Source organism: Urocitellus parryii, chromosome 7 (genome assembly GCF_045843805.1).
Source record: "Urocitellus parryii isolate mUroPar1 chromosome 7, mUroPar1.hap1, whole genome shotgun sequence".
Taxonomy (NCBI): Eukaryota; Metazoa; Chordata; class Mammalia; order Rodentia; family Sciuridae; genus Urocitellus; species Urocitellus parryii.
This window is the reverse complement of record NC_135537.1, coordinates 58,535,126-58,554,430: the sequence shown is the minus strand read 5'-3', so window position 1 is coordinate 58,554,430 and position 19,305 is coordinate 58,535,126. Positions and strand designations below refer to the sequence as shown.

The 19,305-nt window shown below is 41.3% G+C and overlaps 1 protein-coding gene across 1 annotated transcript in view; it reads right to left on the bottom strand.

Annotated features, from left to right (window-relative positions):
- Positions 1-4,764: 4,764 nt before the first annotated feature.
- Positions 4,765-19,305, bottom strand: part of Sbspon (somatomedin B and thrombospondin type 1 domain containing) — a 34,900-nt gene continuing 20,359 nt past the window's right edge. Inside the window, exons 3-5 of the mRNA XM_026397317.2 lie at positions 11,443-11,533; positions 8,546-8,722; positions 4,765-6,416 (exon numbers count right to left, since the gene is read on the bottom strand). Of these exons, the coding sequence (XP_026253102.1) occupies positions 6,299-6,416; positions 8,546-8,722; positions 11,443-11,533 (386 nt within the window). The 3' untranslated portion in view covers positions 4,765-6,298. The remainder of the gene's footprint in view (positions 6,417-8,545; positions 8,723-11,442; positions 11,534-19,305) is intronic.

Here is a 19,305-nt window from a genome sequence, read left to right as displayed (position 1 = left end):
GAAGTTACTCTATGGTTTTGGTGCTAGCGATTGAACCCAGAGCTTCACTCATGCTAAGCCCACACTCTGCCACTGAGCTACACCATCAGCAAAGCCCAGCAGGAATAAAGGCAAGATGTGCCTCTATCAGCTCCATTGAGTCTTTCTTTAAAAGTCTTTTCTATCTTTCTAGGTCATTCTTTGTATCCTACCATATTTTTTTAAAAAGGATACAGAATGGCAGTAAATTAAAGAAGGGCTTTTGCTTTTCACAGTTCTACTTTTTTTTTTTGGAGGGGGGGCTGGGGATTGAACCCAGGGCCTTATGAAGGCAAGGCAAGCACTCTACCAACCAAGCTATATCCCCAGCCTCTCTAGTTCTTCTTTTTAGAGGTTATCACCCTATTGGTTCTTAATTTCACATGTTCTGGCCATTCTCATTCTAAATAACATGTTTGTTTCCATTCATTCCTTGGTCACTTAACCTTACTTAACTGCAACTCATCAATGTAAGTCCAGGCATTAAGCTCCTTATGGGACCCCTCTTTCCTCCCTGTGTTCTCCTGAGTTTGATTCATTCATGTAGTTGGGTTTCTCTTTCTTACACCATCATCAGCTTTAGACAGAATTCCTTGGCCCTGCCCTGTAGCGTGAGGAAATCAGTACCTCTGCTCCTCCTGTGGCCCAGCGTCCCATTCCTGCCTCTAGTTGGCTAGTACTTTCACATTGTCAGTGGGTGGGTGGGTTGGTTGGTTGGCTGGCTTGGTTTTAGTTTTACCATTTTCAGTCCATCCATTAGTTAATAATTAAATACTTTGTGCTTTAGGTATGGATTGGTTCTAAAAATCATAAACCAACAAATCTATATTATGATTATATAGTGCGCTCTTTACATTTGAGCTTATAAATACAGTTAACTCATTTTTTTTAAAAATCCTGTATCATAAAATTCATATAACTCAAAGAAGTTTCAAGGTAAATTATATTTTCTCTTCTTGTCTCTTTCTCTTCCTCACCTCAGCGGCTCAGAACCATGCCACATCTTAGCATGGTTTTGTTCTGATCATACTTGTTTTGTAATTTCTTACCCCAATTTTTATTTCCGTTTTTATGAAAGGAATACAAGTTCATAATTTTAAAACAAAAAATTGTTCTACATGACTCAAATTGGAAAACACTATTTCCTACCAGGCATGGTGGCTCACACCTTTAATCCCAGCTACTGGGAAGGCTGAGGCAGGAGGATTGCAAGTTCAAAGCTAGCCTCAGCAACTTAGCAAAACCCTATGCAACATAGCGAGACCCTGTCTCAAAATAAAAAACAAAAAGGGCTGGGGATGTAGCTCAGTGGTAAAGTATCCCTAGGTTAAATCCTTAGTACCAAAAAAAAAAAAAAGAAAGAAAGAAAGAAAGAAAAAAAAAGTATTATTGACACTTACTGTGTGAGATGAAATGTTGGGTCTCTTACATAATCCCTGACCGCACCCCCCATGCAAACAGACATTCTACCCACACATGGGGTCCACCATGTGCCGCAGTCTGGCTGGGCACAATTCAGGAGCCACTTGTCAAAAGAAACGAACTTTATTTTTAGAACCACACAAGCCAAACAAAACAGCTCCTCAGGAAAACCTTCAGAGCCCAACTACCACCACCGGCTTCCCACAAGCCTCTCAACCTCCCCCACTCCTCCTGCTCTTGAGGCCGATTGGCTGGGTCGCATGGGCGGAGCCAAAAAAGTCGCCCAATGAGCAGCTCCGTAGTCTGAAAGGGCAGGGAAACAGCCCAATGAGCATCACCGCAGAGGAGCCAATCAGTTGGCAGCTAGAAGTTGCTGGGGCCGCTGTGAGCCAATCTTCAGCTGGCAGCTAGAAGTTTGCTGGGGCCCCTTCGGCTGTGGCTCTCAACAACCATGCTTCCGACACAACTGTCAGTTTTTTGGCTTAAGGAATACTGAGTGTTTATATTATAACAACTGGACCTGTTATTTACCCCTGATCTGGGTAGTTTCTATGAGCCTGTCACTTATTCATCTCTAAATTCTCTAACCATATCAAAAATCAACAAACCCCTTGAAATATGTTGCCCATCCCACTGGTATAGTTTTCTTTTCTTAATAAGTTATATTCCATGTATGTATACCTTTAGGGAATCAAACCCAGTGCCTCACATGTGCTAGGCGAGCGCTCTACCACTGAGCCACAACCTCAGCTCCTGGTGTAGTTTTCTTAAAGCCATCCATCCTCTGCTCCCAGGAGGCTGTTCCTAGTCCAATCGCAAGCTGTCTTCTCTCTCCTGAGTACTCCTCATTTCCTGCACCCTCTGCCTGGTTTACACTACTGTTTAAGTTGACCACCTCCTCCCTGAAAGGGTGCAGAGAATGGAAAATTTTTGTATCTTACATGTCCAAAAATATCATTCTAGCCTCACATTTGATTCATAATAATTTTATTGAACACAGAATTTTTTGTAACTTCTTACCCAAATTTTACTCTATTACTCTATTCTAGCTTCAAATGTTGCTTTAGATAAATAATTCAATACTATTCTAATACTGACCCTTTACATGTGACCTGGCTTTTCCTCTCAGGTTTTAGATTCTTCTATATATCTAAAGATCTGGAATTTCATGATAATGTGCCTTGGTGTGATTTTAAGTTTCACAGATTTGTCTCAAGGGGAAAGAACTTTTTAAAAAATTCATCTTATGCTCAGTGGGAGCATAAGATGCTCCCCACTCTAAAGAAGAATGACTTTTACATCTCACTCCACCAACTTCTCTACAGGAACGGGTCCCTCTATCCACGTCTGGCTCATCATCCATCAGTAGAATGTCATTTGCTTCCAATCTTCACAAAGGTTCTTTAAAATCACTGAGCTTCTCATCTATTTATGGATTTGGTCTCTTTGGTAAGTCCTGTAACCTCAAGTGGGTTTGAAGAGAGAGTAAATATGTGCATCTATCACAGAAACCTAGAGGTTTCGCTTCCCTTTAAAATGCTCATCTTCTGATTGCTTAAACTGCAGAATACCCAGGGCTTGCCTTCTAAGTCAACTTACAATTGTTGGTATGAAACTTCACTAAAATATTCTTAGAGGGCACAAACCTGTTTCTTTTACGTCTGTTTTGGGCCTACCTGGAAAAAAATGTTTAATTAAAATTTTTATGCCAGAAGAGACCCAAACAATATAAATGATTGCTATTTATGCTTAATTATGACTTTTTCAAATAAAAACAAAGCAAGACTCATAAAAAAAAAGATTGGTGCAATTATAGTTCATCTTGGTCCCCCCCCACCCCCAACTCTTCATTTTTCCTTCTTTTCCACTTTTCTACATGATCATTATTTCTAATCCCTTTCCCCTTCTTTCCTGGTAGGCATATTTATTTTTGTTCAAATTACTTTCCACATTCACTTTTGAAAATCAGTCTAATAAGTGATTTTGAGTCTGTAAATCATGGCAGAGTGCCTGCGGAAAGGACCCTGACACGGGGGCTTATTAAAAAAGAACGCCAAGAGGTCTCTAAATACTTTGATCTTTAACTTTGAAAATAAAAACTTTGGGTTCTTCATTAATCACATGGGCTACATGTTTCAGTTCTGACATGTTTCCTCGAGCTTGGGTAGAATTAATAACGAGCTTTTCAAAACCATTATTTAATAGTTACGTCTTCTAGCTTAGGAAATTTTCTCAAGAATAAAAGTAGCAAAAACATAACTTCAATGTGAAAGTAATTAGTGGTTATGCACCAAAATAAAATGCATAAGGTGAAAAATGAATCTATACAACACGATTATGTTAAATGTTGGAACACGTATTGGAACCATAAATGCATCAGAGCTTACTTACTTTCTTTACTTATTTATTTATTTATAGTTGTGTATGGACTCAATGCCTTTATTTGTTTTTATGTGGTGCTAGGATCGAACCCAGTGCATCGCACTTGCGAGGCAAGGGCTCTGCCTCAGCCACAGCCCCAGCCCACACTATTGCTCTTAATGATTATTTCACCTTTACCTATAAATTATGAAAGTTTTTTGTTGTTGTTGTTATTTTTCTTTTGGTAAAATTTTTATGCATTCTCTGATCATTCCAGAAGTTTTGGGTTCTTTTTTTAGTCAAACCAGTGAAGAACTTGTATAAATGTAATAAGAAAGTTTATTTACTGATATAAACATGTTAAGCAACATTGGAAAATACCCAGAGACATCATCAAAAATCTTGCTTTATAATTGATTAAAAATGGGCTTAAAATGTTAATACTGACATTATAGTTGAAGTCGGTAGCCTGGGTGAGATTCAAATTTTTTATCATTAATTTCTAACATTAATTTTCCCTTAAAATAATTTTGGCAGTTAAATCAGGATATAGTCAGAAACATTACTACTCTCAGTGTCACATATTGGGGACGTTTCCATCCCTTTTCTATCTTGCTGTTGTCATTCTGTTGTTACATGATAAATTCCAAGAAATATGTGTTTTAGGGCATGGTGGCACATGCCTATGATCCCAGTGACTTGAGAGGCCAAGGCAGGAAGATTGCAAGTTTGAGGTCAGCCTGGACAACTTAGAAAAACCCTGTCAAAAATAAAAAGGGATGGGGATGTAGCTCAGTGGTAAAGTGCCCTTGTGCTGAACCTTGGTATTCTGCCCGCCCCACCAAAAAAAAAAAAAAAAGAAATATTTATTTTAGCAAACTGTTTATTAGTAAATAACTATATAATAACATTGAAATCAGAGGAATTTTATATGATTTAAATCTCAAGAGTCAAGCCTTCAAAGGAAATATTCTGAATATAAAGCCTAAATATAAAACAGAAATATTTGGCATAGTCAGCTTATTACAGAAGCTGAGCACCAGTCAGGAGCCGGGTCTAGGCTCCGTGGCTATCTGCAGAATGACTTGTCGTCCCAGACCCTTTTAGCTCACCAAGTTGCCTTGAGTTCAGTGATCTCCTGCTAGAGTAAGGAGACTGACATCAGGAGATGTCAGTAGGAGAGATCACAGCATTCACAGTGAAATCCATGCCTCTTCCTCTGCCTTCTACCCCAGACATAAGAAAATACATGCTGCAGAAAAAGAGTAGTACACACACTTCAACTAAACTTGTTGGGCTCTGAAAGAGTATTGGGCTCTGAAAGAGTATTCCATTCAACTTCAGGCTTTAAGCTTTGGAAATAATGTTAGATGCAAATAGTGGTAGAATTTTTCATAATGAAAGAAATTGTTTCGTTCGTTGGCACCAAAATTTCTCTTCATGAAAATTATAACATTTAAAAGAATTTCTATTGGCCTAGAATGGGCATTTCACTAATCTTTCCAATTAACTGAAGAAAATGTCTTCTTCAAAATATTTTTACAGCCAGGTGAGGTGGTGTACGTCTGTAATCCTGGTGGCTCAGGAGGCTGAGGCAGGAAGATTCCAAGTCCAAAGCCAGCCTCAGCAAAAGCGAGTTGCCAAGCAACTCAGTGAGACCCTGTCTCTAAATAAAATACAAAATAGGGCTGGAGATGTGGCTCAGTGGTCAAGTGTCCCTGAATTTAATCCCCAGTACCCCCGCCCCCAATATTTTTAGGATAGCTGGGTGGCTTTTCATTGCAAAATGCTCACTGAAATTTTAAACAACTTGCCCTGTGGAAAATATTGGGGATAATTTGTTTGAAATTATTGATTCAGGATTTATGGAATATTGTATGGGAAATATGTGTGATTTTTTTTTGGGGGGGGGGATAGGTATGGGAAATTGATCTCAGGGGTGTTCTACCACTGAGCTACATTCCTAGACCTTTTTATTTGGAGACAGGGCCTTGCCAAATTGCTGAGGCTGGCTTCAAACTTGCAGCCCTCCTGCCTTTAGCTCCCTAAATTGCTGAGATTTCAGACCTGTGTCACAGTGCCCAGCTCTATAACATTGTTTTTTTAAAGTGAGAAACTTTTAAGAGATACGGAATAGAGAGAAAAGGATGCAAGTCAAAGTGTAGTTACCCTTAAATAATAACTTCCCCCAAAGTGGAGCTTGGGATAGTAATTCTAGTGCAAACCAACACATATTTTGTGACTGGATGGAAGGTCAAGGACATAAAACCTCAGGAGCTTTTCTAAGTCCTCAACTTATAAAAGTAAGAAATATAGACATTCCTTGAGAATGTTCCTTGAGAATTAGCCTCTAATTTTTTTTTCTATACTTCAGTGGATGGCAATGATGTGTTCAGGAACTTGGGTCCAACAGTTTTTAGAATTTATGAAGTGTTACACACAACCTAACAATATTCAGCATGCTTACAAACACATCTTGAAACAGTTACATGATGATCTATATAAAAATGAAACTGTGAACTGCTGGACAAGAACAGTGATCTACTCGCCGGACTTTTTTCCAAGTTCCTTGACATCGAGGATTGCCGATTGCTTGCCAGTGAAGAGTCTGATTTCTGAAACAATATTTTTGAAAATGTTAATCATGATAATAAGGCCAGCCCAGACAACTTTGCAAGATCCTGTCCCAAAATAAGTAAAAAGGACTGGGCATGTAGCTCAATGGTAGAGCACCGCTGGGTTTAATCCCCAATCACAGAATTTTGAAGTTCATTACTAATAGATTTTTTTTTTAATAACCATAAAGGGAATTTCTTTTCCTTAGATTCCATCAAAGTAAGTTTCCATTTGATCCCTCTCTGAGGACACTCTCATGGTGGAAGAGTTGTTTGTTTAATCATTATGCTCACAGGGCTGAGGACATAGCTCAGTTGATTGAGTGCTTGCCTCTCATGCACAAGGCCCTGGGTTCAATCCTCAGCACCACCAAAAAAAAGTCAATTCACTGTGTTCAATTCTCCCACTTGATCTGAATACAAGTGCCACATAAAGGTGAATGGCTATTTCAATTTATATTTAAATTCTAAAGGTACCCAATTACCTCTTTCATCCCTTTCCAATTCTTTGATTTTGTAATGAAAAAATGAGAGTAGTGAAAAGAGATTGAAGCCAGATTATTAAAATTATTATTTTTAAAGTCACTAGTGTCTTAACCAGGGTTTAAATACTTACTTTATTAGGTACAAATTGAATTATAAAATCATTTAAAGTCAAAATATGGATGAGGTATTCAGAAAAATATTAAATCTAAATATTAAGTTTCATTTGATATGCATTCCTCACCAGCTTTATTGTTCATAGGGTGTATGCAATAGAGGCCTTCCTTTGGGCACAAGTGACTAATGAACATAAATTCAAATTATTAAGTATTAAAGCATACAACAGGAATGATGATTGACAGGAAAGTTCAATATTTTGGTTCTTAAACTGTATTTTGATCAGTTTCATCTAACATTCTTAAAACTATAATCCAACTATGACCTAAATTGGTCCTTGTCCCATAGCTGATCCAGTGTGAAGTTGACCCTTCTCCTAGTTATAAATGGTGTTATCAGGACTAGGGTAGATTTACAGGATGGCAAATGTTTTTGGCATCAGTTGTTTCAGAAAAATCTATAGATGTATGTTCAGTTATTACCCTACAGAACTGAGCCCATGAATCTATCCCTATTATGACTTCATGACAAAGCCCCTTTGGGCAGTAGTTCTGAAATGTCACTGTGGGTTTGAATCACCTGGGCAGGGTCAGCAGGCTGTGACCCCTCATAGGCCAAATCTGACCTACGGCCTCTTTTTGTATAGATTATGAGTTAATAATTTGTACGTTTTCAGGTATCAAAAAGGAAAAATCCAAAGAATGAAATTTTTTTGTGACACATTCAAATTTTAGTATCCATAAATAAAGTTTTGTTAGAACAAAGCCCAAGATTTGCACAGTAGGTATGGCTGCTTATGCCACAGTGTCAGAGTTGAGTAGTTAAGATAGTGGCTGCTGTATGGGATGCGAAGCTGAAAATATCTACTCTCTGGCATTTTATAGAAAAACTTTTCTGACCTCTGACCTAAGAGATTATTAAGAATCTACATCAGCCAGGTCTGTTGGCACACACACACCTATAATCCCAGAGATTTAGGAGGCTGGGACAGGAGGATCACAACTTTTGAAGCCAGCCTCAGCAGTTTAGGAAGACACAGCAACTTATTAAGACCTGGTCTCAAAATATCAAATAATAAGGACTAGGGATGTAGCTCAGTGGTAAAGCACCTCTGGGTTTAATCCCCGGTACCAGGAAAAAACAAAAACAAAAATCCATTCCCCCAAATTCTGATTTCAGCTGGTCTGAAGAGGGATTAAGAATTTGCATATTTTAAATCTCCATTCTAAGAGATTCAGATACAAGTTGTCTTCAGAATGTGGCTTTGGAGCAAACAGATTTCCAGGGGGTCATCTGAGAGCTTTAACCTAAATGACCCAAATCAAATTGACCCATGCAGCTGTGGTGCTGAAAGCCTCCGAGTTCCACAGAGAAAACTGAAGTCCTGGGCTCGGGGGCAGCTGCACAGATGTTCCTCCTCGCTGCCCCAGATCATGCCTTTTTGTGACACCCTGGTCAGCCACTCTGGATGTGGAGAGGACAGACCCTCAACATGAGTAACAAGTCCTTCCATCAGTTCCCGCCCTTACCCGTCAGAGTCCAGGCCATCTCCAGAACAACGAAGGCTCACAGAATTCATGGCCGGGGGCTGACAGTCCACGCACACGGTGTATCCCTCTCGGAGATACTGCATCCACCTCGTCAGGGGCCGGTTCTCCAGAGCACAGTGAGGAGTCAGGGACTCTGTCTTGAACTCCATACAGTATCTAGAGCAAAAGAAGTAATAATGTCACTTGCTAGTATCAGAGGTGGCCTGACACTGGGGAAAGTCTTAGGAAGTCATCATCTCCAGTGGCCTCTGGCAGACGGGAGCATAGAGTCACAATCTTCACAAGTCACACACGATTCCCAGAGGTCTTCAAGTTTTTTTTTCACTAAATGCTGACAACATGCGACTGACCATCATAGAAAAGCTTTTTAACTCTTTTTCAATCCATTATTGAATTATCTGATCAATAGAAATTTGCAGATTTAGATAGCCTCTGTCCTTTCCAATCAGATCACCAAATTGTATGTAAAGGCATGTTTTACTAGCAAACCAGCCCTCGGTAGTTTGGCTTGTGTTCTAAAGAATTATATAAATTGAGCCAGGCATGATAGCACATGCCTGTAATTCCCAGCAACCCACAAGGCTGAGGCAGAAGGCTCACAAGTTCAAGGCCAGGCTGGGCAGCTATGTGAAATTCTTGCTTTAAAAATTCAAAAAGGGGCCAGGGATCTCCTCAAACATTTATTATTTATTATGTTAAAAACTTTAAAGGGGCATGGGTAGAGCACTCTCCTAGCACATGCAAGGTCCTGTGTTCGATCCTCAGAACCACATAAAAATAAATAAATAAATAGAATAGAATAGAATAAAGGTGTTGTGTCCAACTACAACTAAAAAATAAATGTTAAAAAAAACTTTAAAAATTATTTCCTCTTAAAAAGGGGGGAGGGAGCAGGAATGTAGCTCAGTGGTAAAGCACCCCTGGTTCAATTCCCAGTACCAAAAGAAAGGTCGGGGGAAGGGAGGTAGGCTGGTGGTAACTGACTGTTATCTCGGTGACTTAGGAGGCTGTGGCAGGAGGATCCCAAATTGGAGGTCAGCCTCAGCAACTCAGCAAGATCCTATCTCCAAATTTTAAAAAAGGGCCAGGCCCAGTAGTTTGGGAGACTGAGGCAAGAGGATCACAAGTTCAAGGCCAGCCTCAGCAGCTTAGCAAGGCCCTGAGCAAATTAGTGAGACCCTGTCTCAAAAAATAAAAAGGGCTGGAGATGTATGTACCTCAGGGGTAAAGCACCTTTGGGTTTGAGCTCTGGTATGACAAGGGTTAAAAAAACAAGTTACATAAATTGAACAAGCATTTGCATGAGTCTGAGAACCCTTAAATATGAGTTCAGGAGGGTATATCCTCAACACCCAGGCCAGCACCTGTGCTGTTAGTCTCACAAATGTTCCCAGGCCTCACCTTCCTCACTTAGCCCACCTGCATGATCTGTTGTCACACTGATGAACACTGAAGTTACATCAGGCATCACAGATCAGAACAAAAAGGGGGAGCTGAGTTATGTTTTCTATGACAGGTTAGTGTCACCTTATACTGGGCTGTGGAAAGCTCTACCATGTATGTCTAGACTCTGAAGGTCCCAAGGGAGCATCCAGATATGAGTAAATATTTGAAAATTTTTGTAGTTAAAAGAAACATAATTTTCCAGTTCTCAGGGAAACAAAGCATAATATAAATACAAGTAGAAACTTGTATTTTCAGCTCAATGGAATAATTTCTTCTCCATCAAATTATGAGTTGCAATAGGTTAAATGGAAAATGTTTGGAGAGTATGCTTCAAAGATTTTTATTATTATTATTTTCATTTTCACTGCTTCAAAGATATTTAACAGCTGCACCTGGTGGCGCAGGCCTGTAATCCCAGCGAGTTGGGAGGCTGAGGCAGGAGGATCACGAGTTCAAAGCCAGCCTCAGCAACTTATCAAGACCCTGTCTCAATAAAAAGTAAAAAGGGCTGGGGATGTGACTCAGTGGTAAATTGCCTCTAGGTTAAATCTCTAGAACCAAAAGAGAGAGAGAGAGAGAGTGAGAGAGAGAGAGGTCTTTAACAAGGGTAAGTACTACTTATTAGTAACGGTAACTTGTATCTTCGTTATTAAGATAGGAAATTCTGAGGTGCAGCTTCAGTCAACCCCAGACAACTTAAACCAGACATCTCTGCAATGTTGTATTCTCATTAAAGTTCATACCAAACCCATGTGGTAGGTATTAATATTCTTTAAGGAGAAAAAACTGAAGGGGAACAACTTAAAGTCAACTGAGTGGCTCTGTGGGGATCTGAATATGCAGCCATTAACTAATGGCAGAAGAGTGGACCTAGGTGAGCACACAGGTGGTTTCAATAAGAAACCTAGACATGGTAGTACAACCCCTATTATCCCAGCTACTAGTTGGCTGAGACAGGAGGATTCCAAGTTCAAAGCCAGCCTGGGCAACTTAGCAAGACTGTTTCAAAATAAAAAATAGAAAGGTGTGTAGCTCACTGGTAGTGTGCCACTGGGTTCAAGCCCCAGTTCTTAGTGGGGGGAAAAAAAAAGAAAGAAAAAAATCCTCAGGTTGAAGTGTGTGCCACTTTCAAATTCACCAGAGATGGTGCTAGAATCCATGGTTCCCTAGAGGGACACCCTTAGCATAATTAATCAAATAATATCATCTCATTTTTATACAGTTTGCTTCTTTTGAGAGATCAGGCATCAGAGACAGATAAATACAGTCCCACAAAAAATGGGGGATCAGTACATTCTGAGTCTGGTGAAGGGTCCTATTTTCCTGGAAGTCAATGAACAACTAACAGAAGAAAACAATGGAAACAAGCTGACTCTTCTGAATAGACTTGACTATACAACTGGAAAAACATCATAAAAGCACCACATTACCCGGCATCCTCTGTGTGCGTAGACCACTGTGGAGACGCAGCTTGTCTTGTTCTCTCCTTGTTGAAGGCAGAGGTAGTTATGAAGGCAGGGACTGGAAGAGGGAGAATTATGTTGAACCTACACAAAGTACTCAGAGCATGGTTTCCCAAAATTGGTTCCCTGCCCATCTCAAGGTCTCCATCTCCAAAACCCACGCTTGGTACACCATCAAGGAGTGAAGTAAGGCTCATTACAAAGTCCACAGAACCAAATTGGTTAAAGACCTGTGTGTGGGCAGACGGCAGAGAGGGCACCTGCAGGCCTCTGACAAGGCTGTTCCTCTGCGACTAACCTGAGGGGCCAGGAAGTAAAACCAGGAAATGTAAAAAGATGAGGGGAGGCAAGGGGGGAAAGAGAGGTGATGGAGATTACAGGAGAAAGAGAAAGGACCTTTTCAATAAAGGAAAGGGAGAGCTGGGCGCGGGTGGCACACGCCTGTAATCCCAGCAGCTCAGGAGGCTGAGGCAGGAGGAGCAGGAGTTCAAAACCAGCCTCAGCAATGGCAAGGCGATGAGCAACTCAGTAAGACTCTGTCTCTAAATAAAATACAAAATAGGGCTGGGGATGTGGCTCAGTGGTTGAGTGCCTCAGAGTTCAATCCCTGGTTACTCCCCCAGCCCCAATAAAGAAAGGAAGAGCTAGGTGGTGGCAGCAGGCCTGTAATCCCAGGGGCTCAGGAGGCTGAGGCAGGAAAATCACAAGTTCAAAGCCAGCCTCAGCAAAAGCGAGGCGCTAAGCAACTCAGTGAGACCCTGTCTCTAAATAAAATACAAAATAGGGCTGGGGATGTGGCTCAGTGGTCGAGTGCCTCAGAGTTCAATCCCCTGTGCCAAAAACAAGAAAGGAACAGAAATAGAGAAGAAAAGAGAAAAAGAGGGGAAATAAAGTAAAAGAATAAACAGGAGAGAGAAGGAAGGAAGACCAAAGAGAGAGAAAATGAGATGAAAGGAGAGAGAGCAATCAGAAAGAGAGGAAATGAGAAAGGACAAAAATAAGAGCAGAGGAAGATGCTCCTTAGTCTCCTGGTAACGACACCTTGGAAGCTTTGCCCCCTACACAGTGCCCAGCTGTGACTGCCCCATGCCAGCCAGCACAGCAAGTCCCCATATGACCCTGGGGAAAGGAAGTTCCTAGGGACCCCCTTCTCCTTCTTCCTCCACCCCCACCCCCAACTCTGACACTCAGGGTCAGAGAAAAGGAGCCAGGACACACTCATACACTGCTGGTGGGACTGCAAATTGGTGCAACCACTCTGGAAAGCTGTATGGAGATTGGAAAACTGGGAATGGAACCACCATTTGACCCAGCTGACCCTCTCCTCCATCTATACCCAAAGGACTTAAAATCAGCATACTACAGGGACACAGCCACATCAATGTTTATAGCAGCACAATTTACAATAGCTAAACTGTGGAGCCAACCTAGATGCCCTTCAATAGATGAATGAATAAAGAAACTGTGGTATCGGGGCTGGGGATGTGGCTCAAGCGGTAGCGCGCTTGCCTGGCATGCATGCGGCCCGGGTTCGATCCTCAGCACCACATACCAACAAAGATGTTGTATCCACCGAAAACTAAAAAATAAATATTAAAAAAATTCTCTCTCTCGCCCTCTCTCTCTTAAAAAAAAAAAGAAAGAAACTGTGGTATATGTACACAATGGAATATTATTCAGCAATGAAGGAGAATAAAATTATGGCAATTGTAGGTAAATGGATGGAGTTAGAGAATATCATGCTAAGCAAAGTAAAGCCAATCCCCCCAAAACCAAACTCTGAATGTTTTCTCTGATAAGTAGATGCTAATCCATAATGGGGGGTGGGGGGGATGAGTGGAGGAACTTGGGATGGGGCAAAGGAGAGGGGGCATGGGGATAGGAAAGATGGTGAAATGAGATGGACATCATTACCCTTGGTACATGTATAATTGCATAACAGTGTGACCCTACTTTGGGTACAACCATAGAAGTAAAAAATTGTGTTCCATTTGTGTATAATGAATCGAAGAGCACACTGCTGTCATGTATAACTGATTAGAACAAATAAATAAATTTTAAAAAATAAGAAAGAAAAGGAGCCAGGAATCCCTCCTGCCTCTCTGATCTCTCCCATTTCTTGGTGTGTCTCCCCCTGTCTCATGACACAGTCTAGGGGGGCATCTGTTGCTATACACAGCAACCACAGCAGCCTCTTGATTCCACTCTGCGATCAGCTCAAGAAAGGCAGGGTTATGCCTTGTCCATTACCACACCCCTCACACGTTTACATGCCCAGTAAAGAGTTGTGCAGCCCAGCACAGTGGTGCACACCTGTAATCCCTGGGACTCAAGAAGCTGAGGTAGGAGGATTGCAAGTTCAAGGCCAGCCTCAGCAACTTAGCGAGGCCCTGTATTAAAAAAAAAAAAAAAAAAAAAAAGTGCTGGTGCTGAGGATGTCATTCAGTGGTAAAACCCTTTGGGTTCAACCCCTACTGCGAAAGAAGAAAGAAAGAAAGAAAGAAGAGAGAAAGAAAGAAAGAAAGAAAGAAAGAAAGAAAGAAAGAAAGAAAGAAAGGAAGGAGGGAAGGAGGGAGGGAGGGAAGGAAGGGAGGGGTCCTACTTCCCCAGGGTCTTCTGTTTCTATACAGTTGTTCCTCAGTATTCATGGATATTTAGTTTCAGGGACCCAAGAGTATACCCAAAGCAGCAGATGCTTGAGTCCCTTAAGTAAAATGGCACAGTACTTGCATATAACCTATGTACATCCTCCCATATACTAATTTTGTGTGTGTGCATGTGTGGTGCTGAGGGTTAAACCCAGGAATTTGTGCATGCTAAGCACATACTCTACGCTGAGCTACTGCCCTGTCATGAACTTTAAATAATATCTTGATTATTTATAATACCTAATACAATGTCAATGCTATGAAAATAGTTGTATGCTATTCTAATAGTTTAGAGAGTAATGGCAAGAATAAGTCTGTACATATTCAGAACAGAGACAATTCCTCAACGCCCCCCCCACCCCGGCAAATACTTTCAGTCCCTGTTGGTTGAATGTGCAGATGCATAGTCTTTGACTATGGAGGCTGACTATACTGAGCCTTGCAACTGGGATGCTCAACAATCCTCCCATCTTTTGTTTTAGAAACTGTTTAGAAACTCCCAGGAAGGGCAGACACAAGCTGCTATTGGCTCATAAGATACAAAAGTCATCATCATCCTGAGCAAAGTGGCATGAGGGCCCTGGATGCCAAAAATGTTTGTTTGCTGATTTTAGCTGACTCCTTTCTGCCACCAGATGGCAGACTTCAATTCTTTCTTAGATTTTTCTTACTGAGGATTCCCTTTTTATATTACTAGAGGATCTAAGACAAAAGCAATCCAACTCTTGCACCAAGAATTGTAGGTGCAAGATACTTGTTTCCTGTGGTTTAGTGCCTAATCTCTCCAGTACGACAATTGTCTACACCTAGAGTAATTTCTACAGTCCCAGCATGTGGGACTCTTTCATGCAAAAAGTTTATTTTTCAATTTGAGCACATCATGCCTCCTAAATGTGGCTGTAGCTTTTGCATTTCTAAAACCCACAGAATTAAGAGAAGCAAGTGAAAGCATGTGTCCAGATCCTTCCCTGTGTCTCTCAGACCCAATAATCAGAAATAAAACATCTAAAGGATTTTAATTTTCCAATACACTTTCATTTCTGTTCTTTGACACATAATTGTGAAGAATAAATTCACCACTAAGTCCTTGTAGCTTCTCAAAAGTCAAAATATAAAACCTTCAGGATATGTCTCTTTAGCTCAAACCATGTGATCTAATTTGTCCTGCATATATCATTACAAAACTTCAAAGGAGCTGAGTGTGGTGGCACATACCTGTAATCCCAGTGGCTCAGGAGGTTGAGGCAGGAGGACTGTAAATTCAAGGTCAGCCTCAGCAACTTAGTGAGGCCCTAAGCAAGTTAGTAAGACCCTGTCTCCAAAAAAAGGGGGGGTTTCTCAATGGTTACGCACCCCTAGGTTTAATCCCTAGTACAAAAAAAAATTCAAAAAAAAATTTCAAAAAAATAATGCTTCAAAGGTTTGGCACTTAATGTATAGCTCAGGTTAGGAAGTAGAAGGGAAATAAATATATGACTATAGTTTCTAAGTAGAATCCTTAGAAAAAGTTCTATAATTATACAAGTAAAAGTTGACAATTATGCACTTCTAGCTGGGCACAGTGGTACATTATGAGGTAGGAGGATCATAAATTTGAGGTCAGCCTGGGCAACTTAACAAAAACTTCTCTAAAAGAAAAAAAAATGGCTGGGGATATAGCTCTGTGGTAAAAGAACCCCCGAGTTCAATCCCCAGTATTGAAAAAAAAAAATTCTGCACTTCTACATCCAGTCACAACACAATGCTGAGTCACTTTTCATATACTGATTCATTTCATTCTTACAATCACACTCAGAGAGAGATCCTATTATTTCCCCATTTCACAGACAAGAAACCCGTAATACAGAGAGGTTAAGAAATGTGTTCAAGGCTCATGTCTAACCATGGCAGAGCCAGGCAAGGTCTCCCAAGCATACTTTTTTTAAAAAAAAATTTATTTTGAGGCAGGACCTCACTGAGTTGCTAAGGCTACCCCTCAATTTGTAACCCTCCTGCCTCAGCCTCCCAAGTAGCTGGGATTACAGGAATGCCCCATTGCACCTGGCCCAAAACATACTCTATGATAATGCAGATTATAGAATTCTGCTGTTCTAGGTGGCATGTTTCCTATGAAGTGTTTAAATTCGGCTCTGTTTTCTCCTTCTGTCCCTAATCATCACCCTCATTGTCAAGTCAGATTTAAGAAAGAAAAGGGGAAAACTGTAGCTCATTATATTCTGTCATGCAAGAGGTGTGGGAGAAGGACGGCAGTGGGCAGAGATTCACACTGCAGTACGGTGGCCCCTGGTGTGGCGTGCTGCTTAACGGTGTAATCTCACATCATACGTTCTCATTCTTCACAGAAATGTTGCAAAGAGGTGATACACCAACCTGATTACTCAGAAAACAGGCTCACAGAGGTGACCTGAAGGGAAAATTACCACATGACCAAGCAAGGGCCCAACAGAGAAGATGTCTTCTGCTTGTTAAGAATGACTATCCACAGTCATTTTCTGTGCTCTGTGCTCCTGGTCTGTGGTTCTGGCACATCAGAAAAGCAGGCCACTGACCCAGGGCCTTGCCTCTCCCTCCCAACCCCCAGCCGCCCCAGAGCTTGGATGGTGGCACATTCCACCAAGGGCACCCTTCCCCCCAGGAGTCTTCCATAAACAGACCAGCAGCCTGATGGCCTGGAGCTCTCCAAACCAGAACCTCTTTTTAATATGCCCCACAGAGTTCGCTTTCATTATAGAAATTCTTTTTGCCTTCAGTCCCACTTCTGCTGATGTGGGGAAGCATGGAGCTAGGTGCCCCAGGACAAAGCTTCTCCATAAATGTTAGTTGTCCTTCCTTTCCCTTTTCTGGCAACAACATTCAAATGTAATAGATTCTTTGTGCCCAGGCCATTTGCCAACTTTCCTGGTAATCTGGGAGCCTACCATCTGCTGGCTTTTATAACAACTTCCACCTTTGAAAGCCTGGCACCGCACATATTTCCTTTGAACATGAAAGTCCATTAAATTTGCCTTGGGAATTTCGTAAGCTCTCTGACACAATAGAGTAGTACCACAAAAGCTGGCTTAGAAACACTCATTCTGTAGATACAGCGCAAGAGGACAGCATGGGAATTTGACAAATGGCACCACCCTACCACCCTGGAAGGGCACAGTTTAGAATAATACAGCTTGATCAGCTTTTGGGAGGAGAAATGCAAATAAATGTCTATAATGGGCAACCAATTCAATAGTTCAGCTTTTTCTATGTGTTTTTAATGATAAAATATAATCATATTCATTAAAGGTAACAGGAAAAAAATGTAACATCTGCTCGACCATTAACAAGAGAGGCTCAGCGATGGTGGTTTTTTTTGTTTGTTTGTTTGTTTGTTTGTTTTTTGTTGTTGTTCCCTGGCTTCCTGGGGCGTTTAGATTTTAGTTTCCAGAAGCTGTAATCACAATGTTTGCATTAATGATGACAGTTAAGGGGCCTGGGGCTGTAGCTCAGTGGCAGAGCACTTGCCTTGCAAGTGAGAGGTACTGGGTTCGATCCTCAGCACCACATAAAAATAAATCAATAAAGATATTGTACCAACTATAACTAAAAAAAAAATATTTTTTAAAAAATGACAGTTAACAACAAACAATATGGGGGGTGGCGTGTCCCACAGGACTAGATCCATGAGACCCAGGTTTAAGTTCTGTTGCATTTGCTACATGAACTCCAAAGCCCTCCTGTACAAAGGATAATGACCCTGTCCTACTTCCCTGTGCCAGACATGATAATGTCCCCACAAAGATATCCATGACCCAATCACCAGAACCTATGATCATGTTATGTTACACAGCAAAGAATTAAAGTTACTGATGGAACTCAAGTTGCTACTTAGTTGGACTCTAAAATGGGAAGGTTCTCCAGGATGATGTGGGCATGCCCAATGTAATCGCCGTGAGCCAGGTAGGCTGGCACACAGCTGTCATCCCAGCAAGTAAGAAAGGCTGAGGCAGCCTGGTTAATTTAGTGAGACCTGTCTCAAAATGAAATTTTTAAAAAGGCTGGGGATGTATCTCAGTGGTCGAGTACTTGCTTAGCATGTACAAGGTCCCCAGGTTCAATCCCCAGTACTGCAAAAAAGACAGAGAAATCCAGAGGAGATGTCACTACAAGAGAAAGGCAGAGAGAGATGCAGTGTTGCTCGCTGTGAAGATGGAAGAGAAAAGGAATGTGGGCAGCCTCCTGAAAACAGAAAATGCAAGGCAACAGATTCTCCCCTGGAGCCTCCAGAAAGGAATGCAGCCCTGCCAACGCCCTGACTTGAGTCCAGTGAGGTCCACGTCAGACTCCCGACCTTCAGAACTGCAAGACAATAAATTTGTGTACTACAGACCTCAGTGATATTCTCTACAATCTGCTTTCCTAAGAGCAAATTTCTCCCTCCCTCCCTCTCCCTCTCTCTTTGTTTCAGGGGACTGAACCCAGAGGCCATTAACCACTGAACCCCATTCCATCCCCAGCCCTTTTCTATATTTTATTTTGAGACAGAGTATCCCTGAGTTGCTTAGGGCCTCAGTTGCTGAAGGCTGGCTTTGAACTTGCAATCCTTCTGCCTCAGCCTCTCAAGCCATGGAGATTACAGGCATCCACCACTGTGCCTAAATATCTCTCTCTCTCTCTCTCTCTCTCTCTCTCTCTCTCTCTCTCTCTCTCTCTCTCTTTCTCTCTCTCTCTCTCTCTCTCTCTCTCTCTCTCTCATTTAGAGCGTTATAGTTACACATAGCAGTTGGGTTCATTTTGGTGAATTCATACATCCATAGAATTAGTTCATGGTCCCCCACTTTTCCCTCCAGTCTTCCCTCCCTCCCCCATTCTCCCTCTGCTACTAGACTTCCTTTCTCTCCTCTACTTATTTATATTTGATTGGTTCTTTTTATTTATGCATAAAGGTGAAATTCCTGTGGTTTATTTATATACACACACAACATGATCTTTTAAGAATTCATTGTGTATTGCCTCCCCTTACCACCCCTCCACTCTGCCTCTTGATCTCCTTCTACACTGCTGATTTTCCCTTTATCTTATCCTTCTCTCCCTCTTTCCTTTATTTCACTCTAGCTTCTGTGGATGAGAGAAAGCATTCTACCTTTGAGTTTCTGAGTCTAGCTTCTTTCACTAACGTATTCTCCATTTCCAGCCATTTACCAGCAAA